Below are 18,253 nucleotides of genomic sequence, written 5' to 3'. Positions count from 1 at the left end.
AAAACTGCTAACCCTAGCATATGTCCACAAGACCTATGAACCATAAATAGTAAGTGTCACGTGCACGTAAACTGTCACATGATCCTGAGGCGCTGAAACTGTAACACAAACACGATATCGGAACGGGTCACCACAGCGGCATACATTAAGGAACCAATTAATGACGCATATGTGTTGCTTCGATCAGGCATGCTATTATCATTATCTTCTTCCTTCTCGAGCATTATGTTCAGATCAAGAGGCATTTCAACGGAATTAGCATTCACTAATCCGTTTTTGAATAATAAAGCCTGTATGTATTGAGATTGAGAGATTTTAATCGTGCGTTTAGCACGATCTCTCGTAATTTCAATACCAATGAGCTTATGAGGTTCTCCTAAGTCGGTGACTTCAAACATATTTTGAAATTCCTTTTTAAGGAGTCCCATAATGCTCGGATCATTGGTGAATAATGATAAATCGTCTACCCAAACGGTGACAATTTCTATTTTATTCTCTCAGATTCAGATGTATGTGCATGGATCTGTGAGTAAACGTTTGAAACTCACGTTTAATAAACGTTGATTTAATTCAATATTCCACTCGCAACCTGCTTGTTTGAGTCCATATAAAGTTTTTCTAAGGTGACATACTCGATTTGTTTCGTTGCTATATCCTTCGGGTTGGCGCATATATATTTCCTCTTTAAGGGATCCATTCAGGTATGCTCCTTTGACATCCATTTGTTGGATTTCCCAATCGAGGACTGCTGCCAAGCTTAGGACTGCACGAATCGTTTCGAGATGCACAATTGGCGCAAAGGTCTCTGAGAAATCCATTCCAGGAATCTGAGAGTATCCTTTCACTACCAGACATGCTTTATATTAATTATTTCACCTTCTTTGTTTGTCTTCTTGACAAGGACCCATCTGTTTCCAATAGGTTTGCGATCAGGAGGGAGATCTACCAGATTCCATGTTCCGATGTCATGCAATTGTCCAAGTTCAGCTTGGACAGCCTTCTCCCAGCTTAGCCATTCAGAAGATTGCTTTGCATTGGCTAGTGTCTTAGGCTCATTCGCTTTCATGTTTCCGGGAGCGTTCATGGCTATATAGACAAGCTCTGCAAACGACGCTTGATCTGCAATGCATTCATCGTTCATGCTCAGATCAAGATCACCAGCGCTCCGAGCTTCTTCCAGTTCCAGTGTGTCGTTATCTTCTGAGGACAGATCATCAGTGCTCAGATCATTCAGCAATCGATAATCTTGTCGAACAGTTCTTCCGCTCATCCTTCTGGGCTCAATAGGTGCATCATATTCTCGTTCTTTTCTCTTCCGAGAATTTTGATCGCTTCCTTGAGCTGGATCAAGGTCTCAGGATGGATCATCACCTAATGCGAATATCTGCACATCGCTATTACTCTCGGACTTCCCTGCATGCTGCGTATTCACAGGCAGATGCAACTCCCCAAATGGGGAATCAGTTAACTCGGATTCTAGTGTAGGTAAGAAATGATATTTACACGTTATTTTAATTTGATGCATTTTAGCATCATAATATCTAATTGCTTTGGGACCATCCATGTAACCAACAAAGATATGTTTGCTGGCTCGTGGCGCAAGCTTAGATAAGTTGAGTTCTTCATCAAGAACCCATATAACGCAATCGAACTCTCGAAGGTGAGTGATATTCAGTTTTTTATCATTCCATTTACCATCTGGAGTGGTGCCATTGAGCACACGTGTAGGCGCACAGTTTTTAATATAAACTACATGGCACACTGCTTCAGCCCATAAGAAACGAGGTAGAGCATGGGCGAACAACATTGCATGTGCACAGAAAGCAACGTGCAGTTGAGACTCTCCGCAACGCCATTCTGGGGAGGAGAATATGGTGCAGTAGCACCAGTCTCAATTCCCTGAGAATGATACCAATCAGTAAGATCTGAATTGAGGTACTCACATCCATTGTCCATTCAGATCATCCTCGGCTGATGACCGAATTGGCGATCGAGGTATGTCATATATTCTTTGACCTTCTGAGAGGTCTCGTCCTTTATTTTCGTAAAAAGGATGACACTGCGATGTGTGGCATCATCAGTAAAAGTAATGTAGTATCGCCAACCTTGTAGAGCAGTCGTCGGAGCAGGTCCCCACACATCAGTATGTGTTAATTCACCGAGGATCTCACTTCTATGATCAGCGCTCTTCGGGTATGGCTTGTGGGAGAACTTCGCTTGGATGCACGCTTCACACGTGAAATCGTCAGAGTTCAGAATGACAGCAAAGCCATCAATGAGTGATTCTCGATGAAGGCGCTTCAGTGCATCTTTTCCGATATGGCCATAAATACGGTGCCACTCCGCCCATGTATGCGGAGCGTGTTTCTGCATTGCATAGGTGATGCTCGATAATTTAGGCAATGATCACACATTGTCAGTGAAATATAAATAGCCTTGACGTGTGGCAGTAGCCAACATCTTCCCATTTTTATCAATGAGAATAGCTCTTTCATTTCCTGCAACAATGCGACTGCCTGCAGCATCCAGCCACCCAAGCGAAATTAAGTTGTGGCATGCCTGCAGCACATATAGCACATTATTGAGTCAGAATCACACTTTCTGATCTCCAAATGTGCTTTCGAGATCTACAGAGCCACGGCCAACTGCCGCTAAGCTTCCCAGATTTAATCTGAAGATGGTATGATTCTCGAGCACTTGATACGATGTGAAGATCTCGCGTCAGTTTGTGACATGCAAGGTCGTCGCTGTATCAGCAATCCACAAATAAAATGAAGAAATATCTTCATCAGAATTACCTAGGGATACAGTGTTCTGATCTTCGTTAGAATCATGCACTACAAATGTGCGTTCTTTGCCCTTCGAGGATCCTTCACCCTTGTTGGTGTGATCCACTCTCTTCTGCCTCTTTTCGTCAGGTCTTTTCCACCACTGCGGCCACTGGCCTTCCTTTCCGCCTCCCTTAGCAAAGCATTCAGCTTTGGTGTGACGTGGCTTGCCGCAGTTAGAACAGATAATCGTGTTGTCTGAAGACTCAGCTTTAGCTTCGGGATTCTTCGGGTGCTCTGAGAGACGCTTCCTCTTCCTGTGAGTGGCTATCATTGCTTGATCCGTTCCCAAGCTCAGATCACGATCTTTGCGGTGGCGCCACTCATCGAGAACTATCCCGATGAGTTGTTGCACAGTTATGTTCCTCTTCCTCTCTCTCTCTCGCCTCTGTTCCTCCATCTCCTCATTGTCACTATCAATGAGCTCACCTCAGAATATGAAATAGGTGTCCGTGAACGTCTTTCAGCTATCGGGCAATGAGGTAACGATGATGTTACGAAATTGCTTGTCGTCAATCTCGTTTCCCATGACATGTAGTTCTTCTCGGATCTTGCATAACTCCTTAATATGCTTGCCGATGTCATCTCCTTCACCCGCATATGTACGGTAGAGACGTCGAATGAGAGAATCAATACCGCTTTGCCCGCATTACTCCTTAACCATGCAGAGTTTCTTCCACATGTCTCGAGCAGATGTCACACCTGTCACATTCACAATCTGGTCATTGCCGAGATTGATCGTGATAATGGTGCACACGGAACGGTCTTTCTTTTCCCATTCTTCCATCTCATCTTCACGTGCTTGGATCTCTTTGGAGTCTCCGACGATTTAGATCTCGAGCTTCTTCTTCTTGCCCTTAATTCAGGGCAAGAGCCCTTTATCGTCGAGGATGGCCTCTATCTGGGTCTTCCAGGGCATCCAAGTGTCTTCTTTTAGGGGCTCGATGCGCGGGTACGACGATCTCTCTTTCTCTTCAGCTATGTTGCCAAGTAATAATGTCGGGGCAATCAATCGATAAGGTTCGAGGTTAATCCGAAAGCCCGGGGCTCATAACCTATTAAGCCTCAGATTAGGAACACGGAACGCAGGTGAGCATCTGAGATGAAGGAGGATGCGGGATGATGCGAATCTTCCCGATATGGCATTCCTTTATATATACATGTACACATTAGAAAATATTATCTAATCCCTTAGCCACATTGGTCTGGACTCTCGTTTGTGAGGACCTCGGTACCTCAGCTTGTCCCTGTCACAAAGCACAAAGCACTTAACCCAATTAAGGGCAAGTCTGCTTGTGTGACCTGCACAAATGATCCACATAAAAAGGTTGCCCTAAGGCTAACCTGGAAAAGCCTGCCACAAGGGCTAGGCTGAGGACGTGCACAGTGGCATACAACCAGCAATCAAGGCAAAGCCCCAATGCATGGCCTTGCACAAAAGGTGAAGGGGGGAGCTGGGCTGCTGGCCGCATACAATAGTTGAATGAATCTAAGGTCTTCCCTTAGATCCTCATGTGCTTATATACATGTAGTGGTGGACCCTGGGTACCCTAACTATGGTGTACTTACTGGGGTCCTGTCCTGTCTACATGTGAACATATTGCCAAAACCAGTAATGGTTCTGGACTTTGCTATAGCAACTATCTATAAAGGCCGTGGATACGCCAAGGTAATCCTACTTCCAATGAGATAATTGCCTGAAGGTGGTGCCACTATTTGAGTGGCTGAAGTGGTGCCACTTATTGAGTGGCCAATGGGGGTTCTGCCATAGCACATATTCTAATGCTGGTGCTACTATTTGGCAGCCATGTAGTTGGTGCTGCTATTTGAGCAGCGAATTGGGTGCTTGCTAGCTTGATGGTCCAATGAGCACGGGTAAGCCTATTGTGGGCCAAAGAGTTCCATTCTGGGTAAGTGGCCTGGTGTCACGTGACCAACGCCTGATAACTTCCAAATAGGACAAGTGGTCAGTGTCACGTGACTGGGTGGCTGAATCATGGGTGCTTGGTGGTCATGTGGTAGACACAGTCATATCCGCGATGTATGTGGTAGTATTGTGCTGTTTGTCTAAGTATTTACTTTGTGAGACCAATTAAAGGTTGACGTCCAAATAACCACTTGTGGTTGCTGAATGATGACTTTATTGGTGCAAAAAGAAAGGTGCCACTTAATACTGTGACAGTCCTCGAGCCTCAGTCGTAAGGTTCGGCTTTCTCAACAATGTGTGTTGACATTTGGCCATGGAGCGCAGATGTGAGAGGCAGTGCGACCTGTGCCACCGGCATGGAAAAGTAGATTTTCAAGCATGTAATATGCTTAGCAAATGATAATTAGGTAGTCAGATTCTAGTTCATTATTTGTGTTGGTCACAATTTGTCTAGTAAAATTAACATTTGAGACCATACATGAGATTGTGCAAAATTCTACAGGGCAAATTCAAACTTCACAGAATGTGCGTAGTCACAAATATGCAAATATAAATGTCAACCCCCGCCAATCTGTTATGTCGAATTTCTTATGGGAAGTATGATACTCCCAAACTATGGTTTGCAATATACCACTGTTTCATTGTAGCTATCATATTCTAGATTTGCGGCGACACATGTAATGTCCACTTATTATTGTTAAAGGTTGACTACCTAATCAACATTTGTCACAGCATATAGCATGCTCAAAAATACCTCCATGTCTCTAGTGTATAATAGGGCACAGCTACATCACAGACATGATGGCATTTGCAACTATGGCATATGCTGAGTTAGTCTTTTGCCTTTGTAAATGATATTTGCAATGGTGTCATTTTGTATCTCAGATTGTGAAAATGCAATAGGATATTCAGTGATCACAGATTAGTTATGAACTTTTTGAGATATGCAAGCATCGTGCAGATTTAAACAATATGTCAAAATTTAGCACTGTGAAATTTGAGTCACAAATTATGTATATTAGATGACATTTGCAAGTGCAGCAGATGAAGATGCAAAGGGTAAATTCAGTCAAGAAGGCCTATATTCAACATCAGAATTAATACATCTTACACCTCATGCCAGACTGAATCAACGGTGTTGCATGTGTTTATGTAAATTTCTGCTATGGAATGTTGAATGTAGCCTCCTTGACTGAATCTACCCTTTGCATCTTCATCTGCTGCACTTGCAAACGTCATCTAATATATATAATTTGTGACTCAAATTTCACAGTGCTAAATTTTGACATATTGTTTAAATATGCACGATGCTTGCATATCTCAAAAAGTTCGTAACTAATCTGTGATCACTGAATATCCTATTGCATTTTCACAATCTGAGATACAAAATGACACCATTGCAAATATCACTTACAAAGGCAAAAAACTAACTCAGCATATGCCATAGTTGCAAATGCCATCATGTCTGCAGTGCTACTATCGGACGGGCCATCAGTTTGGCCCCGTGGAGCCATCTTCTAGAGAGCGGGCGACTCCCAAATTCCTGGCCACGCAGCGGCCTCGGGCTGGCCGGGAAAGTCAACAATGTGGTCCAAAGTGGGAAGATGAAGGCACATATACCATGGGGCCATGAAGACCATACATGTACACCTGAATATTGTGTTTTCTTACAGATATAGACACTTGAGTGCATGTCCATTGTCCACAGTCTTGTGTGTCCTCCTCTATCACCCTCAGCTACTGCAGTGTAGATATGATTGACAATTTGGTTCCATTGCCATCAAGGAACATCCATGTGGCATTTGAGTTACTTGGCAATGCCGTGGCCACCTGTTTTCATAACTGAGATACAGTGAACATTAATTGCTTTAGCAGAACTTGATTGTATCAGATTCAGTGCAATTGGTGTGCACTGTGCTCCATGGTCACTATCATATTGATTTCCCTGAAATATCTCCCAATTGTATCAAATTCTCAAGACCAGTAGTGTGCTCTTGAGTTCCTTGGAATATCTACCAGTGGATCGCGAGTGAGTCCAAAGTTCCCGAAAAGGACATTTTAGCGCTATCAATTGCCTAAAGCAGGCATAGCGCCCGACTAGGCGCTCACGTTTCGAAACTCACTTTTTGTTTTGCTTTTCGCTTCGCCTTTCACTTCCCGAAAGTTGCTTTTTTATTTTTGTCCAAAGGGGCCCCTCATAGTGGATGGGCTCTGAGAAGACGAGCATCAAAAATAAGCCGTTTGCGTGAGCCAGCAGGGCGTTAACACAGCATGCATGCCAATATTTTTCCACTGAAGAAAGCATGAAAATATAGTGAAAACATATAAAGCCCTGCCTTGGAAAGATGTTAAGAAACTTTATGTAAATATCTTCATATATGGGTAATATATGCTCATATATAGCAATTTAATGATGGAGGAATCTTCAATTTCTTCACTATTTTTCCAAATCAAAGCTTAATATGTTTTCAGAGTGTCTCTACTGTTTTCCAATGGAAAAACGTTGCTATGCATGCTGTGTAATGTTCGAGGGAAGGTGGAGAGTGACTAGTGATCCGTTGTTCGCTCAAGGAATAAGATTATTTCAGAAACTATCAAGTACAGATACATCGGAACGCACCAGCACTGAGGCTCTAAATGCTGCCGATGCATTGTAATCATTTGTCGTAAGATCCTGAGCCAGAATTCTCAGGAAGGGACGAACTCGGTGAGAATTACTACATGATCTTTTTGGAAGAGACTCGTCTCTGTGTTCAGGCCCGGACAAAAAGCTAGCATAAAGCAAGGGAGTCCTACGAACTAACTAATGCAAGGCGTGCGAAACGTCCGAAAGAGAGGATTAAGACAGAAAAGACACAAAAGCACTCCTCGTGCCGGGTAAACATCTTATCTGCCTGTCCGTGACGCTAGATATGTATATACGTACTCGTAACGAATGGCGTGCCGTATAAGAAAATCCGTGAGCACAGATATAACAACTACATGTGCGTGAAGTCCATAAGAAAACGTGTGGAAGGTGCGGCCTAGCAGGCCACCACGAGCAACAGTGCGGAGAGTGCGAGCACGACAAAGCGAGTGGGGACGTGAACCGTGGCCGCACCGCTACTCCACCCTGGCGGCTCGCCGAGGGTGACAGTGGCCTGTGACGCCGTTGACACCGACGTGGACACCACGCCCGACGAGACGGTGACAATGTATGTGAACAACGTCGGCGATGGGTCGACAGTCGGAATAGCAGACGCGTTGACCGTCGCCGCCGTGCCGAGCACGGGGGAATACGTGCTCGTCGCCAGACCGGAAGAGACGATAAGCCCTGGCGGCGCGGAGACGGATGTGTTGAAGATGTATGCAGGTGTGGTGTACACCGGTGTGGAGACGAGATAGTTCGGCAGCATCGTGTCGACCGTGGCAGAGGCAGAAGAGAAGTACGAGCTGACATCTGCGACTGATTCATCAAGTTCGGTAGCGTTGTGGAGTGCATACAGGCCCATCATGGGCGCTTCTTTCGTGTCAATACCGAAGCTGAGAATTGGACCATCAGGCGCTGTCATCGGTAATGTCAACCGCTGACGAGTCATACCTGTAGATTGAGTACACAGTTTGTAAGAAAGGCGTGCCTGAAATGCTTCAGCATCATTCTGATCGTGAATAACAATTGCATGGCCTACCTAATTGCCAATCAATGCCATCATGACTGGGAGCGGTGGCGGCAGGCCATGCAAGGCAATAGTACGGGTCATCGGAGACGGGACCGACCAAGTAGTCAGTCGGCTGCAGCGTAAAATTGCTTTCACTGCGTCAAAAATTAATATGACGGGTACGATTGTTAGAAGTTCCTGCCCGCACCCGAAGTTGAAACTAATCGTTTCGCTCAAATCACAGGGAACGACCCACTGACCGCCTGCGCATCCAGAAGGAAAATCAGCATCATCCTAAATCGTCCATGTCACGGACCTGGACTTACTCGAGGCATCTACTAGGCGAGCACCACTAATCTGGTCAAAGATCCGGGCAACCTGGCACCAACATTAGTTCAGTCTTCCACGGAATAATCTTGATCGCTTACGTCTTGATAGGGACCGTAGATACCGGAAGCGCCGCTATAGATTACCCACATTCATAAACGTTATCAAAGCAGATGTCTATACGTACACATCGAATAGAGCCAACGAGTGATTGGATGCCGATTGAGAATATGTCGGTTGCGGGGTGACGTTCGTGCCATTGACCTTTCAAGTCTCTTCAGATGACCATTTCAAGACGAAGAGCCGGGTTATGGCTTACGGTGATATTCGACAGCTCGATCACCCACTGCAGGTAGCTCGCAGCGGTCCCATTCGTGCCGTTGTATGGAGCGAACGGCACGACCTCGTACCACTCGATCCGACTTCTATTTGTGACAGTCGTCGCGTCAATGGCACCTGCGGACCGGATCATCAACGTAAATGAATGCTGTTCGAGCGGACCTACGAACCTAGTGCGAGAGTGCCGGTGGCGTTAGTTTTGAGGCTGAGGCCGAAAAGCGGGTAGTCGAGTTGTCCCTGTTGTGCCATTGACCCGAAGATGGATGTCGCTGCAAGAATGCTCCAGATGCTATGAAATAAATGCATGTACTGCTACCCACCGTTGGCTACTGTGTCCGATATAGTGGACAACCGAGAGAAGCTGAGGCCCATGACTCCACTGATGTCGTTCGTAAGACTGACATTAGAGGAGTTAATCAAGCCTGATAATGATAGTATGAGCGGCGTCGCAACATGGTGTATTGAAGTGCCTCACCGAATGCCTGATTGACTACAGTGAGGTTGTTGAGTAAGACAGTTTCCCGAGCGACGAACCCTGATACGGCTAGAGAGCACACGCGTCTCCTTCAGACAGCGTGAAAAAACATTATCAATGACGTACTGGTAGTGTCCGCATAGCTGACATTAAACAGGGTCTGGTTGTCGTTGACAGACTCGAACGTCAAACTCTTATACCCAAGCTGATACCTGGGCAGGGACGAGCATCCGCTGCTCGTGCACGCCGATGACACGACCCACAAATCCGCTGATCCTGTGTCGAGCGCGATGCGGAAGCTCATATTTCCCATGGTGATGAGGGTGTAATACGACCTGCAGAGAGGTTACGCTCCGGCTCAATCCGTATAAAGAGATGCGCACTGCTTGTCCTCCGAGATGTACACGTCCAGAATCGTCGCCGCACTAGTGGTCGTATTCATGTTGCCGCTGACGTTCTCGAGCCATTGGCGGACGGCGAGGGGCGCGCTGCGGGGTACGCTGGCCGCGCCGACGAGACATTGCTTGAGGAGAGCGAGCACGACGACAGAGAGGAGAAAAGATAGCATGGTGCTGCTGTCGGGAGGGCGTCACCAAGGATGCGGCATAAGGGTGTGCGCAGGCGAGCGCAAGGAAGGAGTGCAATATATTGAAAGCTTGTGGAAGGAATATGCTAAAGCGAGGTGCATCACTGCGGTTGTCACCGCAGACATGAAGCAATTTGCGCATGTGGCAAATGCTTAGCAAATGTCGACAGGTTTTTTGCCTTTGTGATCTCAATTTGCTACAGTTCCTTCCCACATTCCATATTAAGTATTTGCATAATAATATGTTAGAGGCAGAAATTTAAAATCATATATTTTAAGAAATGACACCATTTTCAAACTCACCAAATACATTTAGAATTTGAGCGCTGTTGAATGTAATCATACACTTTGAATTTCAAACTATGACATGTATAAAATATTCAGTAGCAGATGAAGGTGTAATTATGGTGAATGACTTTCATTCTAGTAATCTTGGCTAGAATGACTTCAGTAGGGAAGTAGAATGTAGGCATAATCACACCTTCATCTGCTACTGGATATTTTATACATGTCATAGTTTGAAATTCAAAAATGTATGATTACATTCAACAGCACTCAAATTCTAAATGTATTTGGTGAGTTTGAAAATGGTGTCATTTCTTAAATATATGATATTAAATTTCTGCCTCCAACATATTATATGCAAATACTTAATACGGAATGTGGGAAGGAACCGTAGCAAATTGAGATCACAAAGGCAAAAAACCTGTCGACATTTGCTAAGCATTTGCCACATGCGCAAATCGCTTCATGTCTGCGGTGTGTTCAGTTGCCGTGCGGCATCCCTGCCGAATAGGGCAGCGTGACGTTTGCTGCGCCTGAAGAGCGTAACATCACGTAACACCGTGTTCTCGGCTGTTGCTCGGCTGTATGGTAGGGGGACGCCACTTCATCATGACAAGTGTTTGAGCCTTTCTCGCGGATTTACAACGTCGCTGAGCCATCTACCGAAACATACACACACCACCAGTTGCCTCAGTCTTCAACTATGCCTGATATCAAGCTGTGCTACGTGATCATTTTCCGAGACGGTACCGTCATCGACACGATTCGCGTCGAAGACTCGTTGGATTTTGCGAAAGTCTGTCGCAAGATCTACGAGGAGCACAAGATTGCGTTCCAACGTCAGAGCATTGACCGCGGTGATATAGACATCTACACTGTGAGTTGCCCTCTCATCGTCGCAACGGTGCCACTCTGACCGAGCATTAGCCTCCCGAACTGAACGCTGCTCCAAATAATACCCTGGTCGATCGTGTGAAGACGAGTGTGGAGGGTTCAGACCCCACTTCCCCATTGGATGAAGTCAGCTCGATCTCTTCTATACTGAACCCACAGGAGAAGTTGGTTCATCTTGTGCTCGTGGCACGTCCTCCAGGTGAGCCACCATCCAGATGACCTCACGTCGTCGCATCTTCGGTGGCGTCTGCTGCCACTCTCCCTGGAATTGTTCTCAAACATCCTGATATCTTATCATGTTTCCCACAGCTATAACGGGGCCTCAACATGACGCAGGGACGCCTGTTGAGGACCCGGAAGTTGTGAAATTATACCGAGATATCATTATCCAAGTACACAAGTGGGGCGATTACACGGAATTAGACGTGATCCAGAACGAGATAAAAGCGAACACAGAAATCTCAGTTCCAAGATTTGTTGCGGAGTTTGAAGAGAAGTTGGATAGCAACCCAGGTTTGGCCCCTGATGTGCGTGATTTCCTTGAATCGTCCACCTGTCTTTCAATTCTGAAGTCGATGTAGATGCTTGAGGCGTTAAAGGTTATACTCGGTGATCAATACCAAGCTGCGTATTTCGGGTCTCTTATAAACTCAAACGCTGCGGAGGAGCAATCCGGGGCACGGGCCGCCGGTGGTGAGGAGACCGCTGAGGCTGAGGATGAAGATCATAACAATCGGAGACAACCATGGCGCCAAGCCGATCGACTCGAGCTGATGCATATCGCGGAGATTGCATCCGAAAATTGGCAAGAGTTTTGGACGGGCCCTTTTGGAAAGGCTTTGGAGGAAGATATAGCGGATGTCATCTTCTTTCTGAGGCTCATGCTTCATATTCCAGACGGACCGATTAGTGCTCAAAAGTATGTGCGGCCTTGATTGCTTGCCTTCGATTATGACCGTCGTCCCTACAGAAACAAGTCGGAAATCACTCTCATCCTGGAATGTGAAACTCGCAAACATTTAAGCATGAAAGAAAGATTCCGCACGTATCAGCCTGTCAGCGATTTCCTCGTCATGAAGTCTGAATTACCTCGACAGCTTACAGAGGTTGATTCGACCGGATCAGCAAATGAATGGTCAGTGGATAAGGCGCAGATGTTTCTGACGGGTGCTGCCTTCGTTCGCTTCGCAAACGCATTCCTGGACACATTCAAGCTGGGGAGAAATTTCGTTCTTGTTATCAATTTTCTTTGGGGCAATGGCATCGCATCGCGCTACACTCTTTTCCAACGACCGGAGGACCGGGCGGTATGTCTTTGTCATAATGCATAAGGTCTCAGGCTGAGCCATCGCAGGTCTACTGGAGAGAGAGGTGTTTCGAGTTGACTACACCAATTGGCCGTGTCGACTTTGCACGCCAGTTGTACAACCATCTTCATGTGCTCGAGAGCAGTCTGGAGGAAGACGAAGACACGGAAAAGAAGACGCGAGAGCTCAGAACTACGATTAAAACGCAAGCCAGGAAGTATTCTATAGAGTCGGTGACTCGAGAGCTCAGAACTACGATCAAATCGCAAGCCAGGAAGTCTTCTATAGAGTCGGTTCATACAAGGGGAACCAAGAGGAAACATGAGCCAGACAACGGTAGCAGCAATGTCGCTAGCCGCCGCCGCCGCCTCGGCGACGGTGCAAATCCTGCGGCAGCAGCTGCAGAACTGAGAGCGCACGGCTATGAGATCAAACCGGAAGTCATTTTTGATACAAGCGGCGTTGCATTGGAGCCACTTTTCAAGGTATGTCAACCCTTGTCTACAATAATATGCTGGGCTGACGCCTAATCGTCAGATGCCGTCTCATATTCTTACCGTGTATCGACCATCAGATCCGAGTACTGAATTCATTGCGAAGGAACTCGATGAGGGGTCGAACGAGCTTCAGATCCTCGCAGATATTCGTCGCCTCTCAACGAAGTCTGAACACGTCATCTCCTTGCTTGATTCATTCCCTGGCCAGGCAGGCGCATGGGCCATTCTGCCTAAAATACCGAATTTTCTTGCGGATTATCTCGCAATCGTTCCTCACGAACTTCGCGGCAACGTTGTTGAAATCTGTTTGGGCCTCATCGAGGGCCTTACGTATCTTCACGAAAATCTCTTCGCGCACGGAGACATCAAGCCCGACAACCTTCTTGTCGACATCGACTTCTGCCTGAAGATCATCGACTTCGACCTCGCGGTTCGTCTACGATATGAAGGGGAGAAGGTGACCGGCTATTGCGGGACGGAGGGCTGGATTCCCCCCGAGGTCGAGAAGGGATTGGAGTACGATCCTATCAAGGTTGACTGCTGGCAATGTGGATGTGTTATCCTGCACCTGTTTGACAGACTCAAGGAAAGTGACGAATCCTTGAGGGTTTTTGCGAAGGAGCTGAAGGCGAATGACCCAAGAGATCGCCCGCAGCTACGCGAATGGGGCAATGGGGCGCACCGGCTTCGCCACTCTCACCGGCCTCGTCAGCCTCGTCAGCAACCTCGCCAGCCTCTCTAGTCCCACCGGACTCGCTGCCCCCTCTAAGTATGCCCAGAAGTAGCTTTGATGATGCTTGGCAACGCCGAACAGAAGTCGTTGAAGATCATACAGAGGATTCTGATCCGCCAACGAAGAAGATTCGGCACGCAAAGCCTTTACGAAACGCGGCTGCCGGTCGCAAGAACATCAGAGGGCTTCGAGTAAGCGAAATTCTGCCGTAGCTCTCTGTGGTTGTCTGTAGCACTCCGTAGCTCCGTATCATGCCTGTAGCGGCATGTAGCGGTCCATAACAGATGGCGGAAACTTAGCACTGCAAGCGCACGCCGTGACTTCACAGCAGAATCCTAGAGCCTGCCTCACTTCGAGGGTAACCAGAAACTGAGATTTTAGTGTGATGCTGCCAAAGCGGGGGGTTTATATACATGCCCTGCTCCTGTTTGCATCTTCGGCTAGGCTACAGTGTATGCTATACATGAGGGTGGGGCCCTGGCCGTGCTTCTCCTGCACTAAGCCCCTTAGACGGGCCTCTAGTCCATCGCGGTCCGCAGACGCTTGCTCCCCATGGCGTTGGCATACTTCTCCTACTCCCACACAATCATATAGTTTAGTCGGTACCTCTACCATCGCACGATCATGGCTAGCTAAGAGCAAATATCAGGATACAACCTATCCGTGGGATCCTGCGGAATCCAGCCGCCCTCGAGTCCACGTTGGTAGCTCCATTCATCAGCATCTTCGGCCTGAGCAGACCGGGTGGACATATAAGCACAGCCCCAGCCCCGCCTCCGAGGTGCTCGACTCACCTTCCAAGTCCAAAATACCCAGCCAGAGATGCTCTCTCCGATCTCCACCTGAGACTCCCAGTATCTAAAGCCACGTTAGCGTCGGAGGTGGCCAAGGAACGGCACACGCACTTTCTTAAGAACGTCTTGTAATCCTCGCTGAACGTGGTCATGTTCCCTGTGTAGCCATCGCAGCTGCCCAGCGCGGCCTGGCCGGATGCGTACGTGCCGTCCCACCGCGCTCCTACGCCTCGTCCGTTCAGCCACTTGGCGCAGTCCGTGATGGCGTTCGACCATTCGCCGATGATTGTGTGCAGGTTTGAGTTCTCGTATGATTGGAGGGTATTGAGGAGCGAACATGACGACTAATGGCGAACATTAGATGTGGTGGTATGAGACCATGGCTGCACTCACATTGATATGCTCGTCTTCGGTATACTCTAGCTGATCGTAATTAAAGATCTGGTATTCGTGCTGCAGGAGTGTCAGTGACGCTGGCCTCCCTGCGACGATGTAAGCACCTACGTAATCCATAATCACCCCCTGGCCTTCCGGGGGCGTCAAGAAAGCCTGCCAGCTCTGCACACCATGTCAGTGCGCCCACAAACAACTGATTTAGTCCACCTACATCCACACCAAGGAACGCATCCCCAATCATGACCTGATTCTCCGTTCCCGTTGCATTCCTCACGACGGAATAGCCTCCCTTCCAGTACGTCCCAATGACCGCATCCACATCTCCATCATATCCCGCCGGCTCGTTCAGCAGCTCAATCACATTCACCATACCGCCAACCTTATCAGCGAGGAATCGCACGACGTCGAGCGTGCGGGGGATGTTCGTCGCGTTGTTCGGCCAATTCGCGTTGCCGCGCTGGCCGGAATTGTCGTACCCGTTCTGTGAGCCCGGGGCACCGTGCAAATCGAGAATGACGTGGATTCCGTACGTGTTCGCCCAGTTTAGTGCGCTGAGGATGTACGGCCAGGCACCGGTGATGTAGGGCGCGACGGAGGTCGTATAGTCTGTGTCGGCGGACGTGAGGGGGACGGACCAGTACCCGATGGGTAGCCTATATGCCGCCTATCAATACGAAGCACCGGCTGAAGGTGCAACGTTTACCCACCGGACATGGTTCAGTCCTGCCGCCTTGATTGCAACGAAGTCGTGCTCCGTAATCCACGTCTGCCAGTGATTTTGAAGTACACTGAGAGCCTCGTCGTGGTCTTGGAGTTGACCGAACGTGTACTCGTCCACAATGTTGCTATTATTCGTGTTCTCGAATATGCTCGGCGTAATCCATGGCTGTATGCACCAGCAATTAGCTACGAAGTACGAGGACCACTTCATCACGACTCACCTCCAACACGAACCACCCTCCTCTTATTTTCTCCCGGTCGAATAATGCCCTCTGAGAACAGGTTTATGTACTCACAGGTTGACTCCTCGTATGATATCCGTCCCGTAGTTGAACGTAGTCGCGTCTGTACTCGTGGCAGTCGCGGAAGCTTGTCCGCTGGTCGACGTCGGCGATCCAGTCGTCTGAGAGGTATGCGAGATCGCACTCGGCACAGGCTTCACCAGGTCGTGGTTCACCATCAATCTGCACTGTTCGACAGCCCCGACTAGCGAGAATAGCAGACACAAAGGGAACAACTTGAAAGCCAACAGCATCATCCTCTCTTCAACGTCAGGTCTTCAGCTCCGTTATTGAACCAAGGAGGCAGGGTGGACGAGCTCGCTCGACGTCTGGGTCAATGACGCCGAGGGGAATGCCGCGTGTTGGCTGCATGGCGAACGAGGCTTCCGTTGCAGACACGAGGAAGACATAATTATCATTGATGGCCCTGGTCAAAGGAGTTCGTTGACGATCTGAAACGCCGAGCTGGAAAGTGGACTCTGCACGACTCATGTGGCAGGGCTCATATAGACAACTGATTAATTTGTTGCTACTGTGCGTGAGTCAGCATAGCATGGCAGTGGACTTACTAGTCCCTTGCTCGACAGAGCATCCCTTGCTCGACAGAGCAAGGCTGCTTGCTAGGTGCCTGACGACAAAAATCGTGCAGGGGTGGGAATATGCACGTGACTATCATGACGTGTTTTTCACTTGTCCTCGTCTTGGCATCCTCGTCCCTGCTCTCTTGGCACTTCCTCATCCTCATCCTCTGCTCTCGCATGTATTCTTCCGTGTCATGTGCGCATCGACGATAGCTAGTTGTAGCTCTCGACGTTACTCAAATGTCATTCTTGCCGCCATTACAGCTCCATCTTGGCACAGCTCGTCGTCACTCCTCATCGGTCACCCTGCGGTCTACATGCATATGTTTATCGGAAGCTTTTTGCTTAGACATGCACTGTTTGTTACCTACTATGTTGATCTCCGTAACGCGAAACAGACTCTCAATGTTACTCCAATGTCAATGGCCTGTTTATAGAGACATTGCGGCCGTTAGCTTCTACTCCGACTGTCACTATTCGACACTTGATTTTTGACGAATCGAACGACATGGCTGGCTCCAAATCACAGCAAAAGATGCCAGGGGAGGATGCCGAAGTCGATGACAGCACCACAGAGCATACTGTTGACGATGGTGCGTACGCCTGTTCAACAATGTCAATGTCTTCTTTGGCAAGCTGACGACTTTGTCAACATGCCACATAGCCAATCGTTACATATGATACAGAACTGGCCGCATGCGTGCCTTAACAATTGTGCAAATCTTGAGTTGAGAAACGTCGGCCAGGAGGGGAAGCACGAAGGCATACCCATTCCAGCATACTCTATCAAAGAGAGGCTTTGTGGAGTAACCATCATGATCAAAGCCACGATCATACACCATGCTCTGCGAAAATTGAAAACGGTCGACTACTTCCCTGATACATGCGACATTCGTCTCGTACGTCCTTCTCACAAACCACCAGACTCTCCATCTATGAAATGGCTCAGTGAGGCTCGAGCACAAGCTCAAATCGAGAGACGCTGCATTGCTCTCAGAATCTAACGCTGTACGTGCGTATCTGTTTCCCTCTCGAAAGGCATTGAACAAGTTAACAACAAATATTACTAGCAATTTACTGCTGATGCATGGGCAGAAACAATCTTGCTAGTATCTGATTCTATCCTTATGTACATACATTTCAACATCGTGATCCCCCTCTCAGCCTCCGTATGCATAATATACATCTACAGTCATCAACCAGTCAATAAGACACCCCCGGTCAATGAGACAAAGTTGACTAGCTCCCCCAAATTGTCTCCATCTGCCCTCTGCTTTGGCATTAATGTTGATATGCCATTCATGCTACTCTACACCAAAAATGAGGGAAATATGCTGAGTGGTGAGCTCACCAACTTTCAATCTCATTGAGTTTTACATGGGTGTTGTCACGGTTTTACCTGACAAAGTCATTATAGGAACAAATGCTATTAAGGAGCATATCATTTTTCATCATTTCTCATCGCACAAGAAGTCACGTGACCTAATGAGATAAGATAAACGAGGCATCCAGTCACATGACCTCAGATCTCTCTCGGCATTGTCACGTGACACCGAACTCCTCGGCATGGCGTCATATGTCGCAATCGCCATAATGCCATATTGCGTGCTCAAGAGGAGCTCCGTCTCCGTGGGTTATTATTAGG

At 47.7% G+C, this 18,253-nt stretch overlaps 5 protein-coding genes across 5 annotated transcripts; 3 read left to right on the top strand and 2 right to left on the bottom strand.

Annotated features, from left to right (window-relative positions):
• Positions 1-7,778: 7,778 nt before the first annotated feature.
• LAESUDRAFT_651016 (acid protease) lies at positions 7,779-9,976 on the bottom strand (the record flags this gene model as incomplete). Its single annotated transcript, XM_040904275.1, has 13 exons — positions 7,779-8,277; positions 8,336-8,372; positions 8,424-8,548; positions 8,602-8,656; positions 8,720-8,771; positions 8,822-8,855; positions 8,908-8,984; positions 9,040-9,176; positions 9,230-9,328; positions 9,380-9,481; positions 9,535-9,603; positions 9,661-9,869; positions 9,918-9,976. The coding sequence occupies 13 exons, from the start codon at positions 9,974-9,976 to the stop codon at positions 7,779-7,781; spliced, it is 1,554 nt and encodes a 517-aa protein (XP_040765558.1).
• Positions 9,977-10,983: 1,007 nt separating this feature from the next.
• Positions 10,984-12,316, top strand: LAESUDRAFT_107131 (uncharacterized protein). The gene is made up of 4 exons (XM_040901181.1): positions 10,984-11,282; positions 11,333-11,498; positions 11,609-11,826; positions 11,881-12,316. Exons 1-4 carry the CDS (start codon positions 11,109-11,111, stop codon positions 12,232-12,234), a joined length of 912 nt encoding a protein of 303 aa, XP_040765557.1. The 5' UTR covers positions 10,984-11,108; the 3' UTR covers positions 12,235-12,316.
• Positions 12,317-14,171, top strand: LAESUDRAFT_107132 (kinase-like protein). The gene is made up of 4 exons (XM_040901182.1): positions 12,317-12,340; positions 12,397-12,606; positions 12,654-13,091; positions 13,144-14,171. The coding sequence occupies exons 2-4, from the start codon at positions 12,454-12,456 to the stop codon at positions 13,843-13,845; spliced, it is 1,293 nt and encodes a 430-aa protein (XP_040765556.1). The 5' UTR covers positions 12,317-12,340; positions 12,397-12,453; the 3' UTR covers positions 13,846-14,171.
• Positions 14,172-14,468: 297 nt separating this feature from the next.
• LAESUDRAFT_650973 (glycoside hydrolase family 5 protein) lies at positions 14,469-16,206 on the bottom strand (the record flags this gene model as incomplete). Its single annotated transcript, XM_040904272.1, has 9 exons — positions 14,469-14,567; positions 14,631-14,694; positions 14,742-14,974; positions 15,024-15,083; positions 15,135-15,188; positions 15,238-15,679; positions 15,734-15,912; positions 15,968-15,989; positions 16,043-16,206. The coding sequence occupies 9 exons, from the start codon at positions 16,204-16,206 to the stop codon at positions 14,469-14,471; spliced, it is 1,317 nt and encodes a 438-aa protein (XP_040765555.1).
• Positions 16,207-17,116: 910 nt separating this feature from the next.
• Positions 17,117-17,612, top strand: LAESUDRAFT_713479 (uncharacterized protein; the record flags this gene model as incomplete). The annotated part of the gene is made up of 2 exons (XM_040906971.1): positions 17,117-17,201; positions 17,245-17,612. 2 exons carry the CDS (start codon positions 17,117-17,119, stop codon positions 17,610-17,612), a joined length of 453 nt encoding a protein of 150 aa, XP_040765554.1.
• Between the last annotated feature and the right edge of the window lie 641 nt (positions 17,613-18,253).

This window comes from Laetiporus sulphureus, assembly GCF_001632365.1.
Source record: "Laetiporus sulphureus 93-53 unplaced genomic scaffold LAESUscaffold_14, whole genome shotgun sequence".
NCBI lineage: Eukaryota > Fungi > Basidiomycota > Agaricomycetes > Polyporales > Laetiporaceae > Laetiporus > Laetiporus sulphureus.
This window is presented reverse-complemented; position numbering and strand designations above follow the sequence as displayed.